Source organism: Zophobas morio, unplaced genomic scaffold, assembly GCF_036711695.1.
Source record: "Zophobas morio isolate AGI-343-1 ecotype UQ-CSIRO unplaced genomic scaffold, CSIRO_AGI_Zmor_V1 ptg000010l, whole genome shotgun sequence".
NCBI lineage: Eukaryota > Metazoa > Arthropoda > Insecta > Coleoptera > Tenebrionidae > Zophobas > Zophobas morio.
Window position 1 is genome coordinate 531015 of NW_026972115.1, and position 20539 is coordinate 551553.

The 20539-nt window shown below is 32.0% G+C and overlaps 1 protein-coding gene across 4 annotated transcripts in view; it reads right to left on the reverse strand.

Moving 5' to 3' along the window:
- Positions 1-20539, reverse strand: part of LOC135126073 (A disintegrin and metalloproteinase with thrombospondin motifs like) — a 91860-nt gene that overhangs the window by 16745 nt on the left and 54576 nt on the right. For all 4 annotated transcript variants that reach the window (XM_064051866.1, XM_064051868.1, XM_064051865.1 and 1 more), the window contains exons 5-6: positions 17667-17756; positions 123-354 (exon numbers count right to left, since the gene is read on the reverse strand). In XM_064051866.1, coding sequence (XP_063907936.1) covers positions 123-354; positions 17667-17756 — 322 coding nt within the window. The remainder of the gene's footprint in view (positions 1-122; positions 355-17666; positions 17757-20539) is intronic.

Below are 20539 nucleotides of genomic sequence, written 5' to 3' on the forward strand. Positions count from 1 at the left end.
ACTAACTTTACCCACATGCAACCGATTGTTCTCTTTCCGATTTCATAGGATTTTCGGCTTTTAGCGGCGCACTTTCAAGGCCCAACGCAACCGTGTTCGGTATGCAAACAAGCGTAACTTACCGTAATCGCTCATTGTATCTTCTTGATTTCCGTTCCTTTTGTACACGATGTGTCGATGGCCTTGTATTTGCTGCTTTTTCCTCTTAATGGGCAGCCCCGTGTCTATTGCAACTTCCGAACTGAGCTCACCATCGGCATCCAAGAACATTTCGTCATCGTCTGTGGGCTTTTCCTTCTTGAGTAATCGGGGCGGGATGGGTCTGATGACCAGGTCCGACCCTATACTGCCCTCCTACAAGACAAAACAGCGTCAGAGTTTTCTTTTTGTTGAAATACGTTGGTTGCGTTATAATAACCGAGAAGATTTTATTCGCTTCGGGCTTCAGTAATGAGTACAAAAAGAGCAAAACCGCAGATTACAAATATAAATAAAGTGGTGTTGCAGAGTCAGTGATCTTAAAAAAGTTGTTTCCGGTGTTGGAGCCTGAGAAACTCCGGAAAATTGAAAAAGTGGGTTCAATATTAAACATTAGGGTGTGTTCACGCATAGTAGTTGTATTTTTGATCTGAAAAACATCGACAATAAATAGCTTGAAGCTAAATTTTATTCACGATAACTGATCGATAAACCCAAGTTAATCCTGTTAATTTAAGATTAACTTCAAGTAACTAACCTTGTAAATCGATTATTACTACCAAGACTAGGTTTCCGGGGCCATGACTTACGATATATTTTTTTTAATTAAATAAAATGTCGCTACAGTTATTGCTTTGATGCATGTTTGTTACGGTTATTATTTATTTTTCTCGTGTAAAACAATGTAGGTATGTACTTTGGCCGAAAATGGCACAACAAGGCTCAGTTGAATACGGCGTTTGACCTTCGGTCTCGCTGTATACACGTTCGTCGTGCAATACCTCATTTTCGACACTCGTAGCGTAAGTAAGTATTGCACAAACTCTAAATACAAGTTTATCAAGTTTCAATAACGTTACCTTGTTAATTACGGTTATCGCGGAACAGCAAGAAAAAATTAAGTTGTTTGAACTCGCAGACAACCGAGTATTTTTAAGTGGAAAGTAACAAGATTTTGTTGAAGAAAATGCCAAGTAAAACTAAATATGATTATGGTCTATGTTCTCCCGATTTAATTTTCAGTAGATATACAGGGTGTTCAATCGATGTGATGATTCTTTGAAACAGTCTGATAGGAGTAAGCAATTTAGCATTATTTTCAAGTGTGCAAGTGTTCCATTTAAAGGTTTCACACCAAAGTTGTATTTTTACTTCCCGAATGGCCACTTTTATATTTTCTCGACGTTTCATGACCCCTAGAGTAAAGTGAGAATGGGAAATAATAGAACGTAGGTTGTTAAAAAAAGCATTAATCGTAATTTTTTTGTTATACTACTTACTTGCTATAATATTTCTTATTTCTGAAGAAAAAAATTAGCAAACAGGTGGGTGGGCTGGGCTAAGTTTAACTTTTCATACAGAATCTTTTATAAGCAAGAAATAGCCCCGCCCACCCACTCTATTTTCATTCCAGTGATTACTCTTAATATTGTTCAGTCTTATCTTGGCAAGTGATAGCCCCGCCCACCCGCCCTGTATTTTTTAAGAGGGTGTTTTTGCCAAGTTCCCGAGCGTAAACGTAGGAAATATTGTAATAGGGTCCTTCCGGCCTATGGCTGTTTCAATGTTTTTTCTACGTTTTAGGATCCCTAGACTATGAATACATAGGTCGCCCATTTCCGTCTGTCTGCCAGAATGTGTCAAATTTTATACGTATTTTACGGATATTTACATGTTTTAGTCTTTTCTTGTCGTTTTTTGCCTTTCTTTTCTGACATACATTTTTAGGCACTTTTTTCTCCTCCTTTCTTTTAATTCACATTTTTTGTCATCTTTTTTTTCCTTTTTTTGACGCCTATTTTTGACCCCCTTTTTTCGCTTTTTGAAGCCTTTTTTTCTTTGATACATTTTTGCCGTTTTCTTTACACTCTTAAAAAAAAAAAAGAATTTTTGGCGTTTTTTGCGAATTTTTAATGATCTCTTTCTCTCACGTTTTTCATCCCTATTTATCAGATTTTTGGTTTTTTCGTTGATTTTTTTGCCGTTTTTATGGCTTTTTTCTTCGTAAAAAATTTTTTAATTTTCTATTTTCCACTTTTTGAATGTTTCGATTTTTAGCTTTTGTAATTTTTCAATTTGAGTTTCTGGAGTTTTGAATCTTTAATTTTTCATTTTTTCATTTCTGCAATTTTTTAATTTTTTTCGTTTTCTTTTTTCTGTTTGTACTCCTCACTCTATCTTCATTCCAGTGATTACTCTTAATATTGTTCAGTCATTTACCAAAATCAATCTTATTTTAAAAATATGGGTTTCTTGCATCTTTCGGATTCTTCGGATTTTCCGGATTTTTCGAAATTTTCCAATTTTTCAGATTTAAATAAACCTCATTTTCAAACCGAATTTTTCGAAAATCTTGGTCCGGGACATTAACACATTATCTTTTTAGAATCAGTTCATCGAAATGTATTTCTCAGAATTTTTTGAGAATTTTTAGCCAACTTTCGAAAATTTTCAATTTTTTAATACCCTCATCAATACGTTGTTTTTCGATTCAACTTATTTTAAAATTTTTAGATTATTAAATTTCTTGAGTTTCTTGCATTTCTTGTGTTTTTGGATTATTTCTTTTGGTTTTTTATCTATTTTCTTTTGAATTGTTTGGATTTTTTTCTTTTAATTCACATTTTTGACGCCTATTTTTGACCCTCTTTTTTCGCTTTTTGATGCCCTTTTTTTATAGTTTCTTTGATGATTGTTGCCGCATTTTTGGTGTTTTCTTGACACTCTTTTTTTTGCGAATTTTTAGGGAGCTCTTTTTCTCACATTTTTCATCCCTATTTATCAGATTTTTCGTTTTTTTTTTGTTGATTTTTTGCCGTTTTTATGGCTTTTTTCTTGATAAAAATTTTTTCATTTTCTATTTTCCATTTTTTGAATTTTTCAATTTTTAGCTTTTGCGATTTTTCAGTTTGAGTTTCTGAAGTTTTCAATCTTTAATTTTTAATTTTTTTATTTCTGGGATTTTTCGATGTGCAATTTTCCGTTTCGTTTTTTATTTTCCTTATTTTTTCAATTTTGCGGTTTTGCAATGTTCTGATTTAATCATTTTCCTTTTTCTCAATTTTTGGATTTTTCAATTTTTCCATTTACAGTTTTTCGATTTTTAATTTTTCAATTTTTTTAATTCTAGATTTTTTAATTTTTTCGTTCTCTTTTTTCCATTTGTACTCCTCACCCTATCTTCATTCCAGTGATTACTCTTAATATTGTTCAGTCATTTACCAAAATCAATCTTATTTTAACAAATAGTAGCTATGCCCACCAGCCCTCTATTTTCGTAAGGGGTATATAATTTGCCACAATCAGTCTTATCTTAGCAAGTACTGCACTCTCGGGGGTCCCAATTGTCTTTTTTAAAAATGTAAAACCTTCTTGGGGGTCTCAACTGTCTATTTTAAAAATGTAAAACTTTGTCGGGGACCCAAAATGTATTTTTTTAAGAATGTGAAACCTTCTCGGGGACGCCAAATGTTTTTTTTTTTTAAGAATGTGAAATCTTCTTGTGGGTGCCAGCTATCTTTAAAAATGTAAAACCTTTTCGAGGGCCCCAAATTATTTTTTTTACGAATGTGAAACCTTCTCGAGGGTCCCATCTGTCTACTTTAAAAATGTAAAACCTTCTCGGGGGCCCCAAACGTATTTTTTTTTTAATGTAAAACGTTCTCCGGGGTCCCAACTGTCTATTTTAAAAACGTAAAACCTTGGCTGGGACGCCAAATGTTTTTTTTAAGAAGGTGAAATCTTCTCGGGGGTCCCAACTGTCTTTAAAAAATGTAAAACCTTCTCGGGGGTCCCAAATGATTTTTTTAAGAAGATGAGACCTTCTCGAGGGCCCCAACTGCCTATTTTAAAAATGGTAAACCTTCTCGGGGGCCCCAAATGTATTTTTTTTTTAATATAAAACCTTCTCGGGGGTCCAAACTGGCTATTTTAAAAATGTAAAACCTCCTCAAGGACGCCAAATGTTTTTTTTAAGAATGTGAAATCTTGGGGGTCCCAACTATCTTTAAAAATGTAAAACCTTCTCGAGGGCCCCAAATGATTTTGTTTACGAATGTGAAACCTTCTCGAGGGCCCCAACTGTCTATTTTAAAAATGTAAAACCTTCTCGGGGGCACCAAATGTATGTTTTTAAATGTAAAACATTCTCGGGGGTCCCAACTGTCTTTTTAAAAAATGTAAAACCTCTGGAGCCCAAATTGTATTTTTTAAAAATGTGAAACCTTCTGGGGGACCTAAATATATTTTTTTAAGAATGTAAAACATTGTCGAGGGTTCCAACTGTCTATTTTAAAAATGTAAAACCTTCTTGGGGGCCCCAAATGTATTTTTTTAAAAAATGTAAAACCTTGTCCGGGGTCCCAACTGCCTATTTTAAAAACGTAAAACCTTCGCTAGGACGCCAAATGGTTTTTTTAGGAACGTGAAATCTTCTCGGGAATCCCAACTGTCTATTTTAAAAATGGTAAACCTTCTCGGGGGCCCCAAATGTATTTTTTTAATGTAAAACTTTCTCAGGGGTCCCAACTGCCTATTTTAAAAACGGAAAACCTTCGCTGGGACGCCAAATGGTTTTTTTAGGAACGTGAAATCTTCTCGGGGATCCCAACTGTCTATTTTAAAACAGTAAAACTTTCTCGGGGGCCCCAAATGATTTTTTTTAAGAAGATGAGACCTTCTTGAGGGCCCCAACTGCCTATTTTAAAAATGGTAAACCTTCTCGGGGGTCCCAAATGTATTTTTTTTTAATGTAAAACCTTCTCGGGGGTCCAAACTGGCTATTTTAAAAATGTAAAACCTCCTCGGGGATGCCAAATGTTTTTTTTAAGAATGTGAAATCTTGGGGGTCCCAGCTATCTTTAAAAATGTAAAACCTTCTCGAGGGCCCCAAATGATTTTGTTTACGAATGTGAAACCTTCTCGAGGGTCCCAACTGTCTATTTTAAAAATGTAAAACCTTCTCGGGGGCCCCAAATGTATTTTTTTTTTTAATGTAAAACCTTGCCCGGGGTCCCAATTGCCTATTTTAAAAACGTAAAACCTTCGCTGGGACGCCAAATGGTTTTTTTAGGAACGTGAAATCTTCTCGGGGGTCCCAACTGTCTATTTTAAAACAGTAGAACCTTCTCGGGGCCCCCAAATGATTTTTTTAAAGAATATGAAACCTTCTCGAGGGCCCCAACTGTCTATTTTAAAAATGTTAAACCTTCTCGGGGGCCCCAAATGTATGTTTTTAAATGTAAAACATTCTCGGGGGTCCCAACTGTCTTTTTAAAAAATGTAAAACCTTCTCTGGAGCCCAAATTGTATTTTTTAAAAATGTGAAACCTTCTGGGGGACCCAAATATATGTTTTTTAAGAATGTAAAACCTTGTCGAGGGTCCCAACTGTTTATTTTAAAAATGTAAAACCTTCTCGGGGGCTCCAAATGTAATTCTTTAAGAATTTGAAATCTCGGGGGTTCCAACTGTCTTTTTAAAAAATGTAGAACCTTTTCGGGAACCCAGATTGTATTTTTTTTAAACATGTGAAACCCTCTGGAGGACCCAAATGGTATTTTTTAAGAATGTGAAACCTTCTGGGGGGCCCCAAATGTATTTTCTTTAAAAAAATGAAACCCTGTCGAGGGTCCCAACTGTCTATTTTAAAAATGAAAACCTTCTCGGGGGCTCCAAATTTAATTTTTTAAGAATTAGAAATCTTCTCGGGGGTCCCAACTGTCTTTTTAAAAAAATGTAAAACCTTCTCGGGAGCCCAAATTGTATTTTTTTTTAAATGTGAAACCCTCTGGGGGACCCAAATGTATTTTTTTAAGAATGTGAAATCTTCTCGGGGGTCCCAAATGTTTTTTCTTTAAAAATGTGAAACCTTGTCGAGGGTCCCAACTGTCTGTTTTAAAAATGAAAACTTTTTGGGGGGCTCCAAATGTAATTCTTTAAGAATTTGAAATCTCGGGAGTCCCAACTGTCTTTTTAAAAAATGTAAAACCTTCTCCGGGGCCCAAATTGTATTTTTTAAGAATGTGAAACCTTCTGGGGAGCCCAAATGTATTTTCTTTAAGAATGTGAAACCTTGCCGAGGGTCCCAACTGTCTATTTTAAAAATGAAAACCTTCTCGGGGGCTCCAAATTTAATTTTTTAAGAATTAGAAATCTTCTCGGGGGTCCCAACTGTCTATTTTAAAATTGTAAAACCCTCTCGTGGGCTCCAAATGTAATTTTTTAAGAATTTGAAATCTCGGGGGTTCCAACTGTCTTTTTAAAAAATGTAAAACCTTCTCGGGAGCCCAAATTGCATTTTTTTAAAAATGTGAAACCTTCTGGGGGGCCCCAAATCTATTTTTTTAAAAATGTGAAACTTTGTCGAAGGTTCCAACTGTCTATTTTAAAAATGTAAAACCTTCTCTGGGGCTCCAAATTTAATTTTTTAAGAATTTTAAATCTCGGGGGTCCCAACTGTCTATTTTAAAATTGTAAAACCCTCTCGGCGGCTCCAAATGTTATTTTTTAAGAATTTGAAATCTTCTCGGGGGTCCCAACTGTCTATTTTAAAAATGTAAACTTTCTCGGGGGCCCCAAATGTATTTTTTTTTATGTAAAACCTTCTCGGGGACGCTAAATGTTTTTTTTAAGAATTTGAAATCTTCTCGGTGGTCCCAACACATTTACGGCTCTTTATACTTATTTATAGAGAAAAAAGTCAAAGACCAAAAATCACTCTTATCTTTAGCAAATACTAGCCCGCCCACCCGCCCTCTATTTTCTTAGAGGGTATGTCATCTGCCAAAATCAGTTTTATCTTAGCAACTACTAGGCCCGCCCACCCGCCCTCTATTTTCTTGGAAGGTATGTCATTTGCCAAAATCAATCTTATCTGAGCAAGTACTAAAATGCTAAAAAAATTTCAAGAAAATTGTAATAGCTTGGCAACGTCGCATCGTAATTTCACAAGTAAATTGTGGTTGTAAAGCCTACAAAATATGTAGAAATATATAGGGTGTTTCTTTAAAAAAAAACTAACTAAAAACAGAATACTCTGTATAGTTAAAAATAATTCTAGAGTGTAGCCCTCAAGGAACCGTACAACTTTGACCTTTCACCCTGTATATGTCGTTCATGGTTGTTTTAAACACACAGTAGTCTAAGATATTTTTTATTAAGTTGCATCACATTCTGAACGGTTAATATATTCAAAGTCCATTCATTCGCAGGAAATGCGTAATTTTCCGCCTCTGAACACTTGAGACACCCTGTAGATTTTTTGTGGCGAAAATTACTTATTTCTAAACCGCCTCGATTTCAACCTTTTTCTTTAGTTTGTACAGTTACGTATAAAAAAAAAACATGGCTAATGAACCAAGTAATAATAATGGCGGTAAATTAAGGTCACTCTTTCTAAGTCTTACAATGTTTATTAAAAATTAGCGTGTGCTGAAGAAATAGCAAAAATGGGCAAAAAACCAGAGCAAAATTGTTAGTCATTTCGTCTTCCGTTAGAACAGATGAGGAAGTAAAAGGAGACTATTGAGAACATTCATTCAGTGTAGAAACAATTTACTTTAATCGTATTTGTTTGCTTAGACTTTTTCTTGATTAATTCATTCTTAACTTAACTGTGACGATTAAAACAAAGCAAGTATGATCCAACTTAGACCGAAGAGTTTTTAAAATTAGCTGAAGTGGGTTTTGTTTTTCAACAAGGTAGTGCGCCGCCGCTATATCGAAATTTCCTTTATCTCTTCGGGGTCACGCAAACTATTAATGGCAAAATTATTGAAATTTGACACACTTATCTTTACTAAAGTTTATGAATGTAAAAAATCGTAAATAGCTGTCGTGGGATTAGCGTTGTAGTTTTATATGGTAAGTGCAAACTTGGAAATGTCATCAAAACACACCATTTTTAACATTGAAAATCGGGGTAAATTGCGGTGTTGGTTAGATTCCGCGGTACGAAACGAGTCGAGATTGTTAAGTCTGAGTGAGACATTCAAGTCTCATAAATTTATCCTTTCGATCTCGGACTTTCGATTTTTCTTGACTCGTTCTGTGTAATTGTCCAGACACGAGGTATCAAACTGGATAATAAAATTTCGTTATCGTAACGTTTGTTAGTTACACTATCACATTGAGAACGAGTTTTTTCTGCCTTATTTGGGTGCATAAAAAATCGGTTTATTAAAAATTTCCAGTGGCACTTCGGCGCCGGTTTGCGGACTTCCTTTCCAATAACTTTCAAACATTCTTTGCGTTTAAGTGTGTTCTTTTTGTTTCTGTTCTAATTGTGGTGCCCGAAAGAGGAAGCTTCATAAACCACACATATACTTCACGTTGTAAGACTCAAAACTCAGCCGGCATTAGCACAACAAACAATTATGGGTCAGTATGAGGCCGCATACATCAAAATGCATCCGATCCCGGTCAAGGCGAGGTACTAAAATCACATTGTGTCGGATGAATCGGGAGAAAAAATTCATGTTCGTAATGAGGAGGGACCTCGGCGCAGCCGTGACTTTTGTGCACTTACGGCACTTAATTCATCTCGTGCGACCCTTGGAGTGGTCAAAGCCGGCCTTGAACTTCTTAATTGTGATGGCTGAGGATGGACCCAGGTCAATGATGATGACGAGTAAAACAAGCGGATAAAGCGGTCAAGAGACATTTCGGCGCGAAAAAAAGAGCAGTGATGTAATCGGAGGGAAATCGCTGTGGGAGGAAGGAAGCAAGGATAATTAACGACCTGGGTTTCGACATATCGCTGAATTTATTTGTTTATTTTTAGTTTGACCAACATTTTCTCGACGTTTCATAGGTTGTAGGATATGGAAAAGTGGGACCCAAATTTATTTGAAGTTTAGCAACATTTAATAACAATGTTACTACATAGTAAGGTTGACACACATAAATAGCAATTAATATAATCAGTAGAAAATTGCCCGATAATTAAAGTGAGTGAATCTCATCATCATTGATTGAGTTATTAATCACGTTAGTTACGCTGTTCCGAAATTTGCATGGTAATTCGAATTCTTATTGTAAATTCGGTTTTTAATGAATTCTCACAAATTCTTGTCGGTTGTACGTAATCTCGGACAGTTGATAAAAACGGGAAATTATCTCCCAATTAAATTGCTTCTGTCTCCAAAACGAAAAGTCATTTGAATAAAAATTACGTTAAACGTGAAAATAATTACCTTGTTATCGTATTAGTCAAACAAATAACGTTGCAGCAGTACGGTTTTATTTATTACTTGCCTTGGTCACTCCTTTCTAATCAACAATCACACTTCACACTCCTCGACGCATGTGCTGTCTTGTTCATTTCATTTTTTCTGTGGATTTTTAGAGAAATAATACTAGTTTTTATTAATTTTTATTCACCACGATTTTCATAGCAACAATAATAATAATAGTAATAACCGGTTTAGTCGAATTTGTAACTGAATATGTATTACACTGATATTACGTCAATAAGGCAAAGTCTCGCAAATCAAGACAATGGTTTAATTTTAGTGTCGTCAAATTGGCATCAATGGGTCGTGTTCGCGTTCGTGACGCCATCTCTGAGTTTCGGCACTTGTGAAACAGATAATTATAATTTTTAAGTATGTTGTAATGTGTTCAGGTAATGAGGTAACAGATATCGCTAATGATGCGCTTGAATCATGCACGCAATTTTCTTCTCCGAGTGGAAGATTGAACAACAAAAATTTAAAGTTTGTAATGTAGCGATTTCCGTAAAATTGTGCAGTTCCTCGAGTTTTTAAATGTTAAATATGCAAGGATCTTTGGATGGTAAAGTAACGTGTAATTTAAGGTCAGAGTCGTAACCAAAAATGTGTGTTTTGCACTTTGTCTGGAAGCTGAAGCCTCGAATTTTATGTAAAACACGAGGCAGTGGCGATTTTGTCGTTTTATTTCTTGGCAAATTACAATATTGATGCTAAATGGTAGACTGTTGTGTGCATTAAAAAATTCTTACATAATTAATGAGGTAATGAATTTTAAAATTGAAGGATTTTTAAGTCACTGGTTGAAGTGAAAAAACCCATCAGTGTCACAGGTCGATTCATAATATTGTGAATGGGTTTGAAGGATACGGTGTCAACTGTGTGCCTGTGGGTAGCGCCAGACGGTTTAAATTTTTATAGGGCATGATTAAATTATAGCTATTTATGGCAGCATTAATTAAAAACTAGTTTGGCTATACGTGTTCTGTTTTTGGAACACACTTTGTAAACATATTTTGATTTTGAAATTGAAACTGAAATTCTAATTGCTAAGTTGGAAATTTTCTTGAAATGTTTTAACAATGCAAAGGGTGTTCTATTTCTGTATTTTTGGCGATTTTTAAACAACTTTTCAAAAATCTGAATTTTTCAATTTTTTTTAGTGTTTGTGATTCACCTTCCAGTCGAATTTTTCGAAAATCTTAACCCGGGAGTGTTAACACGTTATGTTTTCCGAATTAGATCGATGGATTGTGTTTTCCAAAATTTTTTGAAGATATTTTTCAAAGAATTCAATTTTTCAATTTTTTTTTATCGTTTCCGAGTACCCTTCGAAAATTAGCTAAAGATCTTGTAGGTGAAGTTAGACTTGTAGAACTTATTTCGGCTTCATTCTTTCGAAAATTCCAACAATTTTGCCAGAAACGAAAAAATGAAAAATCAGTTTTCGAGATTAAGAAAAATGATATATTTTCAAATCGAATTTTTCGAAATGTGGGTCCCAAACCATTAACAAGTTATGTTTTTGAATCAGTTCGTCAACATTTATTTCTCAGAATTTTTTGAGTATTTGTAACCAACTTTTCAAAATTACCAATTTTTTAATACCCTCTCATGTGATTTTTTTTTGTTTTCCCAATATTTAAAAAAAATATATTTTCAAGCCAAATTCATCGAAAATTTTGATCTGGAATCATCAATACGTTTTCGAATCAACTTCAACTACAACTTGTTTTCAATTTTTTAGGTGATTCAATTCCTTGAGTTTCTTGGATTTCTTGCATTTTTTGTGTTTTGGATTATTTCTTTTGATTTTTTGGATATTTTCAATTGTTTGGATTATTGAATTTCTTGTTTTTCTTAGGTTTCTTACATTTCTTGGGTTTTTTGGATTTTTTCTTCTTTTCAATTTTTGGATTTTTTTTTATTCGAGTTTTTGTATTTTCAGGATTTTTGGATTTATTGTATTTCTTAGGTTTATTGGTTTTTTTTTAGAATTTTGGAATTATTGGATTAGTGAGTTTTTTAAGTTTTTTGGGTTTCTTGGATTTTTTAAATTCTTGGAGCTTTTGTATTTTTTTTAATTTATTGGATATTTTGCAATTTTTTTGAATTTATCGGATATTTTCGATTTTTTAGATTATTGTATTTCTTGATTTTCTTGGGTTCATTGCATTTCTTGCGATTTTGAATTTTTTTCTTTCGGTTTTTTTTTGGATTTTTCCAATTTTTTTGGGCTTAAAACCGAATTTTTGAAAAACCTTAGTTTGGGACATTAACACATGTTTTTGGAATCAGTTCATCAAAATGTATTTCTCAGAATTTTTTGAATATTTTTAGGCAACTTTTCAAAATTCTTAATTTTTTAATATTGATACGATTTTTTTTAGTTTTCGCAATATTTAAAAAAAGATCATTTTCAAGCCAAATTCATCCAAAATTTTGGTCTGAGATCATCAATATGTTGTTTTTCGAGTCAACTCCAACAACTAATTTTCAATTTTTTAGATTATTATGAAATTTCTTGAATTTCTTGGGTTTCTTACATTTCTTGCGTTTTTTTTTTATTATTTCTTTTGGCTTTTTATCTATGTTCTTTTGGATTGTCTGGATTTCTTATATTCTTGGTCTTTTTTCGGATTTATCCTTAAATTTTTTGAACTTTTTAGATAGATTCGTTTTTTGAATTACATTAAATTTTTTGGATATTTTCAATTTTTTGGATTATTCAATTTCTTGTGTTTCTTGGGTTCCTCGCATTTCTTGGTTTTTTTGGATTTTTTCTTCTTTTCGATTTTCTGGATAGATTCGAGTTTTTGGATTTTCTGGATTCTTGCAATTATTGGATTTCTTAGGCTTATTGTTTTTTTTTAGATTTTTGAATTGTTTGAATTTTTCGTTTTTCGGATTTAGTTTTTTCGATTTTTTTTTGGGTTTCTTGGAGTTTTTAAGTTCTTCGATCTTTTGTATTTTTTTGAATTTATTGGATATTTTCGATTTTCCCGATTATTAAATTTTTTGTTTTTCTTGAGTTTCTTGCATTTTTTGTGTTTTTTGGATTATGTCTTTTCGTTTTTGTCTATTTTCTTTTGGATTACCTGGATTTTTTATATTTTTGGTCTTTTTTCGGATTTTTCGGATTCTTCGGATTTTTTCTTAAATTTTTTGGACTTTTTAGATACGATTTTTCAATTTCATCAAATTTTTCGGATATTTTCAATTTTTTGGATTATTGAAATTCTTGCATTTCTTGGGTTTTTGGATTTTTTCTTCCTTTTGATTTTACAGATTTTTTGATTTTCTGGATAGATTCGAGTTTTTGGATTTTTTGGATTTTTGCAATTATTGGATTTCTTAGGTTTGTTTTTTTTTTCGATTTTTTGGATTGTTTGAATTTTTGTAATTTTTTTTTCTTTTTTCGGATTTAATTTTTTTCGATTTTTTTGGGTTTCTTGGATTTTTTAAGTTCTTCGATCTTTTGTATTTTTAAAAATTTATTGGATATTTTCGATTTTTCCAATTATTAAATTTCTTGAATTTCTTGGGTTTCTTGCATTTCTTGCGATTTTGGATTTTTTTCTTTTGGATTTTTCTTATTTCTCGGATTTCTAGAATTTGTCGTATTTAATCTAATTTTCGAATTTTTTGTGTTCTTCGGATTTTTGAATTTTTTTAAATTTTCGAATTTTTCAGATGTAAATGAAAATCATTTTCAAACCAAATTTTTCGAAAATCTTGATTCAGGACATCAGCACGTCATGTTTTTGGAATCATTTCATCAAAATGTATTTATTTCTCAGAATTTTTTGAATATTTTATAGGCAACTTTTCAAAATTCTCAATTTTTTTTAATATTGATATGGTTTTTTTTAGTTTTCGCAATATTAAAAAAAAAAATCATTTTCAAGCCAAATTCATCCAAAACTTATTTTCAATTTCTTGGATTTCTTAAATTTCTTGAATTTCTTGGATTTCTTGCATTTCTTGTGTTTTTTGGATTATTTCTTTTGGTTTTTTATTTATGTTCTCTTGGATTGTCTGGATTTTTTTATATTCTTGGTCTTTTTTCAGATTATTTCCTTAAGTTTTTTGGACTTTTTAGATAGATTCGTTTTTTGAATTTCACTAAATTTTTTGGATATTTTCAATTTTTTGGATTATTCAATTTCTTGGGTTTCTTAGGTTTCTCGCATTTCTTGGGTTTTTGGATTTTTTTTCGGATTTAACTTTTTTCGATTTTTTTGGGTTTCTTGGATTTTTTAAGTTCTTCGATCTTTTGTATTTTTTTGAATTTATTGGATATTTTCCAGTTTTTCGATTAGGTACATTTCTTGATTGTCTTGGGTTTCTTGCATTTCTTGTGTTTTTTAGATTATTTATTTTCGTTTTTTCTATTTTCTTTTGGATTGTTTGGATGTTTTACATTTTTGGTCTTTTTTGGATTTTTCGGATTCTTCGGATTTTTCCTTAAATTTTTTGGACTTTTTAGATTCTAAATTTTTCGGATATGTTTAATTTTTTTGATTATTGAATTTCTTGCGTTTCTTAGGTTTCTTGCATTTATTGGGTGTTTTGGATTTTTTTTCCTTTCGATTTTACAGATTTTTTAATTTTCTGGATAGATGCGAGTTTTTGGATTTTTGCAATTATTGGATGTCTTAGATTTATTGTTTTTTTTTTTAGATTTTTTGGATTATTTGAATTTTTGTAAATTTTTTTTCTTTTTTCAGATTTAATTTTGTTCGATTTTTTTTGGTTTTTCAATTTATTGGATATTTTCGATTTTTCCGATTATTAATTTTAGAATTTCTTGGGTTTCTTGCATTTCTTGCGATTTTGGATTTTTTTTGGATTTTTCGGATTCTTTGGATTTTTCTTATTTCTCGGATTTTTAGAATTTTTCGGATTTATTCTTATTTTCGATTTTTTTGGATTCTTCGAATTTTTCGAATTTTTTGAAAATTTCGAATTTTTCATCTTCATTCAAATTTAAATCAAAACCATTTTCAAACCGAATTTTTCGAAAATCTTGGTTCGGGACATTAATACATTCTGTTTTTCGAATAAGTTCATTGAAATTAATTTTTCAGAATTTTTTGAGAATTTTTAGGCAACTTTTCAAAATTCTCAATTTTTCGATGATTTTTTTTAGTTTTCCCAATATTAAAATAAAATCATTTTCAAGCCGAATTTATCGAAAATTTTGGTCTGGGACCATCAACACGTTTTTTTTTCGAATTAGCTCGTCGAAGTGTATTTCACAAAATTTTTTGAGAATTTTTGGGCTACTTTTAAAAATTTTCAATTTCTCAATTTTTCGACCATTTTTTAAGAACCCTTTGCAAATTACCCAAAGACATTTCCTTGTAGATTTAGACTTGTCGAAGTTATTTTCGGCTGCATTTCTTCGAAAATTGCAACAATTTTTCCGGAATCGAAAAAATAAAAATCAAAATTTTCGAGATTTTATAAAAAAATCATTTTACAACCGAATTTTTTGAAACTCTAGTTTTGGAACATTAGCATGTTATGTTTTTAGAATAAGTTTGTCGAAATGTATTTTCAAAATTTTTTGAGAATTTTTGGGCCACTTCAAAATTGCCAATTTTTCAATATCCTCCCATATGATTTTTTTTTAATTTTCGAGATATTAAAAAAAAACATTTTCAAACCGAATTTTTCCTAAATTTTTGGATATTTTTGGGCAACTTTTCAAAATTCTCAAATTTTCGATGCCCTTCCACATGCCTCTTTTTTTCCCAATGTTTAAAGAAAACCATTTTCAAGCCGAAAATTTTGGTCTGGGATCATCAACACGTTGTTTTTCGAATCAGTTCGTTTAAATGTGTTTTACAAAATTTTTTAAGGATTTTTAGGCTAGTTTCGAAAATTTCAATTTTTCAATTTTTTACCATTATTTGAGAACCCTTGGCAAATTACCCGAAGACAAGTTTGTAGATTTAGAGTTAGCGAAGTTATTTTCGGCTTCATTCCAACAATTTTTCCAAAATCGAAAAAATGAAAAATCACAATTTTCGAGATAACAAAATCGTTTTCAAACCGAATTTTTCGAAGATTTTTTTTGGTGAGCATCAACATTATGTTTGCCGAATCAGCTTATCGAAGTGTTTTCCAAAATTTTTGGGAACTTTTGGAGTACGTTTCAAAAATCGCAGTTCAATTTTTTGGCCATTTTTCGAGAACCGCAAATTACCCGAAAACATTTTCTTGTAATATGAAAAATGAGAGAATTTTTAGGCAACTTTTCAAAAAACTTACTTTTTGATTTTTTTGACTATTTATGGAGCACTTTTCGAAAATTGAAGACATTTTCTTGTAGATATTCAACTTCTAGAAGTAATTTTAAGTTATTTTTGGCTTTTCACTCTTGTGTAATAATAAAATTTGATAATAAATTTATACTGAAAATAGGCCATTTTGGACTTGTGAAACACATACAGTTTTCTACTTAAAAATTAAGTTACATGTATATTGCTTCAGGAAATGAGAAAACGCTCTGTATAGTTAATGTTGTTCAGAGTCGTACAACTTTGGTTTTTGATTTTTTTGACTCTAATAATTATTTATGACTTATCGAGGTGGTCATTTATTGGTCCACCCTGTAGGTTAAAAAATCTTAAAGTTTTTTGCGTAGAGAGAGCGAACATTTATACAAATTCTTTATCACTTATTAGGTAATGTTTTTCATATTTATGTTGAACGTTTTTTTTGAAGACTTAGAATTGACGAAAAAAAATCGTCCAGAAACCTTTGAAATTCAGTGTTAAAAAAATTATGTTGGCAACATCAACGCGCTAATTTAACTTACTAACTTAACATAACACAAAAACAGTGTGTCATAATTTTTGCTATGTGATTTTTGAACCCTTTTTGAAACTTATTAGAGAAAAATATCAAAAAATTCGTGTAAAATTTTGACGGGTATTATAATTTAAAAACTTAAACTCGCAACGGTAACTACTTTTACCGTGTTAATTTTTTGTCGGCGTTGGAATATTTAAACTATGTAAAGAATGATGTAGAAAAGTGTTAAAAGATAAGATCTTTTATGCTTGAAGGTATTATTTAAATACGTAAAAATCGTAGCAGAAATAATGTGCATTTATTTCACTTTAGGTGCATATAACGTCATAGGGCAAAGACCAATGACGTCATAAATAAATAAACACTATTAGAAAGCAGAATTAAAAAAACTGCTTATCCAGTTTGAGCACCTTGGGAAAATATGCAAGAGTTGTTAAGGTTTTAGTATGATTTGAACACACCTACATCATTATATAATGTTTTCAAAAAGTCCTGATATGGTAATTGTAATTAGATAGATCTGTCAAAGTTCAGCTGAATTTTTGTAAAACTAATTGAAAATTTAACGTCACTTTATCGAACTGAATGAATTTGTTTCAGCTTTTAATCTGTGTAAGTTATAATCGGTGTATAAACTGTGGACCATTTTTGAACACCGGAAATAATCACGGTAGATTTTTTGGGAGATCACATCGTCAATTTTTGAATCGGAGACGGATTTCAGCTTCGCTGTCTAAGCAGCATCCAAATCAGGTAAATCCGGGCCCCGTCCTCGCCATCAATAAACAACACCTAATTGCTAACGACAGCATAAAACTAAAAAGTGACCCGGAGATCCCATCCCGCATCAATTAACCTTTTAGTCGCCTCAGTTTACAAATTACCGTGATTAACACGAAGATGTTATCCGATTGTCACAACTCGCACCTCATCAAAGCGCGCCTAATCGAAGCCGCAGATCCTCTGACGAAACAATCAGAAGTTCAAAAGTCGCCCAAAAACGCTCTCCGCAAACCACCGTGAGAACCCGGCTTGCGCAACCACCGCTCATCATCATGAAATGTCAATAATGGTTCTAATTCCCCGGAGTAGAAATCAGCGTACAAAATTGTCGCGGCAAAAAGCGGCTCGTTTTCACTTTCTGTGACATTTGTGCAGCGTTTCCTGTCCGATTGTTTATCGCCTTGGCGAATGCCATTCTCCGGAGTTTTTCCCGGAGTTCTTTGCGGCTCGTGGGGCCTTTTCGACCGCCTTTCCATTGCGGGTATGGAAATTTCGGCCCAGATTGAGCGCGCGGACCGAGGGTCTTAAGCAATACCGTGATTAATAATTTTAATTAGCGCAATTTGCCGGAGCCGTTACTTGCTTTTACGGTTAACGTCATAAAGGCCAAGGTTTGAGAAAGAAGGCTTACCACGATCACGGTGTCGTTGAGGTTCCGCAGTAAGATGGCGGCTTGGTGCTCTTCGTCCTGGTAGATGTCGCCGATGTCTTCGTCGTCGGTCTGAAACAAAGATAAAATTTTAATCAAATTGAATCACAATTCGGACTTTGATTAAAGGCTTTTCAGGTCTTGAAGGTCTTCAAATTCCACAGATTACATAACTTTTACTAACAATTTGTAAATAAATAATCATTGTGTCAAATGGTACAAACATTTTTTTTCTTTTTGGTACAATTTCAATTTTTCCACAGCAATTTTGAAGTCAGTGTTGAGTGGATTGAATTTTTCCATGAATGTAATTAACTGTTTCAACGTCGGTCACGACAACAGTAATTACTTTCGCACTTGCCCAGCTATTATTGCCTTACGCAAAAAGTGCATCGTAATTGTTGTATTTCTTTGTGTTGGCCATTCTTTTGTTGTGTTTGTTATTTCACTCAGTGTGATATTATCGAAGTTTTTGTTGTCTAATTTCAGTTGGAGTAGTTTCAATTGAATAATTTTATTTTTTGAATATTAGAAGCGATGAATGTATTGAAAAGTGAAAATTATGCGTTTGGTTAGATTTAGAAAGTTCGGTTGTAATTAATTTTATGTTTATGTTTGGGTTCTTCTTCCGGTTGTTCGAAGTAAAATTGGTGAAATGTGAAAAATGTTTTTGTTGTAATTTTGTATTGTAGTTTGGGGTATTAATTTGAAATTGGTGATAATTTTTGTAAGCTGAAATTTATAAAATACATCAAATTCCAGGAATTCGAGTCAGTTAATTCTAGAATCTCGAAAACCATTTTTAATGACAAATTAAAAAAAAAATAATGGTACTACTTTCTGAATTCCAGAAGAATTCCTGCGTTTCGTCCTGCGAGTTTCGAAAGAATTCCATCAAATTCATGAAACTCGAATCAGTAGCTATCTAATTTTAAACATAATTCTTACAGATCTGACACAACTTTAAAGCACATTTTGTGGAAAATTAGAAAATCTTGTAATACCTAGTACTAGTTTGGGAATACGCAACCTACCGCGTCGAATAAAAAAGAAATTCCAAAAGAATTCCTGCGAATTCGGAAATTTTCCATCAAATTCCAAAAATTCGAGTCATAAATATATAATTTCGAAAATGATTTTTACAGATCTGAAACAGCCCTAAACCGTATTTAATTACAAATTTAAACATTTTGTAATGGTACTATTTTCTGGCTAAACAAACAATCGTGTCAAAGAATACAACAAGTTTATCAATAATTTGTTTTAAATTTGTTGACTTCAGAACAAATTCTACCAATTTCTAAAAAATCAATTCTAGAAAAATTCCTGCGTCTTCTGTATTGCGAATTCCGAAAGAATTCCATTGTGAAAAATTTAAATTTTGTTGTAATAGTACTAGTTTGTTGATAAGCAAATAATAATATCAAAGAATACGAAAAGTTTGTATACATTTGTTATAATCCTGCTAATTTCGGAAAAAATTTTAGCAATTCCCAAAGGAGAAATTCCAAAAGAATTCCTGCGAGTTCCGAAAGAATTCCAGAAATTCGAATCAGTAGCTATTAAATTTTGAAAATAATTCTTACAGATCTGACACAACTTTAAAGCACATTTTGTGGCAAATTAGAAAATCTTGTAATACATACAACTAGTTTGGGAATACGCAACCGACCGTGTCGAATAAAAGAGAAATTCGAAAAGAGTTCCTGCGGATTCCGAAATATTTCCATCAAATTCCAAAAATTTGAGTCATAAATATATAATTTCGAAAATGATTTTTACAGATCTGAAACAGCTCTAAACCGTATTTAATTACAAATTTAAACATTTTGTAATGGTACTATTTTCTGGCTAAACAAACAATCGTGTCAAAGAATACAACAAGTTTATCAATAATTTATTTTAAATTTGTTGACTTCAGAACAAATTCTACCAATTTCTAAAAAATCAATTCTAGAAAAATTCCTGCGAGTTCTGTGTTGCGAATTCCGAAAGAATTCCATCAAATTCATGAAACTCGAATCAGTAGCTATCTAATTTTAAAAATAATTCTTACATATCGGAATCTACTTTAAACCAGATTTGGTGAAAAATTTAAATTTTTTTGTAATAGTACTAGTTTGTCGATAAGCAAATAATAATATCAAAAAATACGAAAAGTCTAATACATTTGTTATAATCTTGCTAATTTCGGAAACAATTTTAGCAATTCCTAAAGAAGAAATTCCAGAAGAATTCCTTCGAGTTCCGAAAGAATTCCAGAAATTCGAATCAGTAGCTATTAAATTTTGAAAATAATTCTTACAGATCTGACACAACTTTAAAGCACATTTTGTGGAAAATTAGAAAATCTTGTAATACCTAGTACTAGTTTGGGAATACGCAACCTACCGCGTCGAATAAAAAAGAAATTCCAAAAGAATTCCTGCGAATTCGGAAATTTTCCATCAAATTCCAAAAATTCGAATCATAAATATATAATTTCGAAAATGATTTTTACAGATCTGAAACAGCCCTAAACCGTATTTAATAACAAATTTAAACATTTTGTAATGGTACTATTTTCTGGCTAAGCAACAATCGTGTCAAAGAATTCAACAAGTTTATTAATAATTTGTTTTAAATTTGTTGATTTTAAAAGAAATTCTACCAATTTCTAAAAAATCAATTCTAGAAAAATTCCTGCGAGTTCTGTGTTGCGAATTCCGAAAGAATTCCATCAAATTCATGAAACTCGAATCAGTAGCTATCTAATTTTAAAAATAATTCTTACAGGTCTGAATTTACTTTAAACCAGATTTTGTGAAAAATTTAAATTTTTTGTAATAGTACTAGTTTGTTGATAAGCAAATAAT